General features: G+C 63.6%; 2 protein-coding genes across 2 annotated transcripts in view; one reads left to right on the forward strand and one right to left on the reverse strand.

The window, feature by feature from the left end:
• LOC113207377 (uncharacterized) overlaps positions 1-3,243 on the reverse strand; it is a 38,085-nt gene that overhangs the window by 20,784 nt on the left and 14,058 nt on the right. The window lies entirely within an intron of this gene.
• LOC113207364 (transcription factor ETV7) overlaps positions 726-3,243 on the forward strand; it is a 4,518-nt gene continuing 2,000 nt past the window's right edge. Inside the window, exons 1-2 of the mRNA XM_026423897.2 lie at positions 726-941; positions 2,909-3,001. Of these exons, the coding sequence (XP_026279682.1) occupies positions 2,911-3,001 (91 nt within the window). The 5' untranslated portion in view covers positions 726-941; positions 2,909-2,910. The remainder of the gene's footprint in view (positions 942-2,908; positions 3,002-3,243) is intronic.

Here is a 3,243-nt window from a genome sequence, read left to right on the forward strand (position 1 = left end):
CGGCCCTGCCATAGGCGCACGTCTGTTATGACATGAAAAGTCGACATGTGTGCATGGTACTTACTTACTTCTAAACCAATAAAGGGTGGACCATCGACGCCGTTCTTGCCTCTGGTTCTCAAGTTATACTGTACCGGTTGCAAGCATGCGGGCGGGCTTGCCTATCGTCGCCCATCCAGGCGCCCTACAGCCCCGTGCAAGTATGCTACCTGTCCGCACGCCTGCACCCGGTACAGTCTAACCCGAAGAAAGAACGGCGCCGACGGCCCGCCCTGTATAATCCTGCCTCCGGTCGGATCAAACCCCGAGAGCATGACGATGGCGCCCTTCACCGCTCCGGCCCGCACATGAAATGAGCCAGAAAATGAGGCCGTGAAAACCAACCACGACCCGGCCAATATAACGAGATGCTGGAGTCGTTGCGGCCCTTTTTATTTATTTTTTTGGTTCGTCGATCAAGGTCACGTTCGGACGGTGATTCGCGAAGGGGGACTGCATTCGGCCCGTCTGCGTGCGGGCCCCGCACCCGCGAGCCCCCTCTCCTTCAAGGTGTTGGTGGCGGCGGCCGCGGGCCGCGGCGGGCCGTCGGACAGCCGGGCGGACAGGCGGACGGACCGAGCAGATGTTTTGGTCGCGGGGCCCCTGCCCCCCTCCCCCCGCTTGCCCTCCGCGAGCCTCCCGGCCCGCCGCCAGGCAGGCAAGCCGCCAGCCAGCCAGCAGCCAGCCAGTCGGTACCGAGCCGCCGCTCAGAGCAGACGCGCTTGTCGCTGGTCTCTCCGTCTCTCCCCCGCACGATCTCTCACAATCGCGATCGCCCGAGCCGCAGCCCTTCGCACAGGATTACAGTGCAGTAGTGCCAGTAGTGCAGCGCCAGTGCAGTGCAAAGAGAAGCCCATTTTGGATTACCGCCGCAGCCGCAGCTCCTCGCCAGGACTCGCACTGTAGGTACCGCTACGTACCGCGCCGTCCAGCTGACCCCGGCCCGCCCCGCGCCCACAGATTTCCATCGCTCTCCTCCCTGGCCTGGCATTCCCTGGAGTGCCAGCGCGCTCCGCGTTCCAGAGAGCAGCTGGCCTGAATGGGCTTCTGCAGGGACTGCTGCGCTGCAGGGGCAGACACTGCAGCTCGCCCTGTCTCGCGCCTCGCTCTCTCGCTCGCTCGAGCCCCGCGGCGCCGCTAGGACCGCTCTCTCCACCGCGACGCCGTCCTCCTCGGCTCGGCCGCCGCGGTGTTCGCGGGCGGTTCGGAACGGCGGTGTTCGAGAAAGTCGAACGGTACCCGCCGCGGCAGGCCGCGCCGGTCAGAGGTACCCCTGCCAGCTCAGCTGGGGCGCCTCCAGGCCGCCGGTACCGCACAGCTGCACGCCGCGCGCCCGACCGTCTGCACGATTCAACGACCTCGCCGCAGCCGCCCCTTCCCCCCGACCACGGCGCGCTGAAACGTGTGGCCAGAACGTGGTCGTGGTCGTAACGTGCGACTTGTGACCTAAACGTGGTCGCACCTTGCAACTTGTGGCCTAAACGTGGTCGAACCGGGGAACTTGTGGCCAAAAGCCAAAACGTGGTCGTCCTTGCAACCTGAAGCTGGTCGTATCGTGCAACTTGTGGCAAAGACGTGGTCGTGCCGTGCGACTTGTTGCCGAAACGTGGTTGTACTCTGCACCCGCTCGAGGTCATTCCCCGTCGGGTGCTGCATGGTATGGCAAGTCCCATACCGCTCCCGTAAGACAGGGGCGTTACACTGGGCGGGAGATGGTCATGGTCACGGAGTTCTTTCTAGCAGGCTGCCTCTGCCCCCCCCCCCCTCTCTCTCTCTGCTCCAAGGCACCGTTAAAAACAGTAATCGCGCGACGCGAATTTGGCCGCCACGTGCGGCGGCTGCACCGCGGCGCCACGCACCGCCACGCCGCGCGCGACGCCGGCGGCGCCTGCACCACAACCTTCACGGGCGCAGCGTTGTGGAGCGGGGGTCGAGGCTGCGCCGGAGGGGGAGAGGGGGGGCGCACTCGGCCAAGACACACATCTTGGAGGACGGGCGGAGCGCGCGGCCCGCGGCCCCCACTCCTTCAAGTCCTGTGGATGTTCCCCAAGGATTCGGCTGCTTTGCCTCGTTCTTTTTGAGCGGCCGAGTGGACGGAGTAAGGTTCTCCTGTGGCTGTTCTTGACCCAGAAGCCTGCGAACTCCTCGGTATGCGTCGCAGTCTGTGTCTCGCTCGCTTGTTGAATTGCAAAACTCGCGGCTGCGTGACCTTGGCCCCCTGTCGCGATGCATAATTTGATTAGCCATGCAGTCCCTGATCAGCTGATTACTTGTTATCAGCTGATCGGCCGGGGGGCGTCAACGGGGTGGGTGGGGCCGAGTGATGAGTGAAAGACTGAGAGGGTGATAGAGAGGGAGGGAAGAGAGAGAGAGCGCGCGCACGTGGACTGGCAGGATGTCGTGAAGTGCTCTGTAGCGTTTGGTGGACGGGGTGCGTGTAGCAGAAAACGTCCGCCCTTGCCTTCACCCCATCCTGCTAGGCGCTTCCGGGCCGGGGGAACACCCTGCCTGAACACCCTGCTCTGCTCCCCGCCGCCTTCCTGCTGCTCCCGCTCCCCCTTCCCCACGAGTGGCGGTGTAAACACAGATGTTGCGCGCCGCCGGGCCGGATTCCACAGTCCCGCTACGCGTTCAATCCCGCAGGGATCGGGACCACGCTGCCCCCCCTCCCCCCCCCCTCAACGTCTCGCGGCCTGCCAGGACTCCAGGATAGGCCCTGCAAAGAGTCCCTTAACCCCATTCGCGAAGCAGCCCTCAGTAATCATGAATCGTGGCGGATTTCAGTCCCGCTGAACAGAAACCCGGTTATCGCTTCCCTTTCAAACTTTGGATGCACGACTAACCTGTTTCCCTCTTTCTGTTTCCGCAGAGATGCAGTTACAAATGGGTGTCCAGACGGAGCTCAGGTCCTGGGAGTGGAAGACGTGCTTCGCGCCCTTCCCGGAGCCCGACCTGCCCAAAGGTGAGTGGCAGCGCAGCAGCGCAGCGCCTATACGTCGTCGACAATGAATGAGGGTAGTTTCGGCATCTTGGCCGTTGGCACTAAATGGGGCTGTGGGTGAACTTTATCGCGCGTATTCGTTCAAGTAGTTCCCCGGGTACCTCTAAAGGTACCTCTCGGTAAAGCTCACTGCGCCCCGCGGCAGCTGGACGCGCGGAGAAAGCTGCCCGCTCCGCTGGAGAAACGCAGTGAGGGAGGGGGGG

Source organism: Frankliniella occidentalis, unplaced genomic scaffold, assembly GCF_000697945.3.
Source record: "Frankliniella occidentalis isolate FOCC.00 unplaced genomic scaffold, Focc_3.1 Scaffold11, whole genome shotgun sequence".
Classification (NCBI taxonomy): Eukaryota; Metazoa; Arthropoda; class Insecta; order Thysanoptera; family Thripidae; genus Frankliniella; species Frankliniella occidentalis.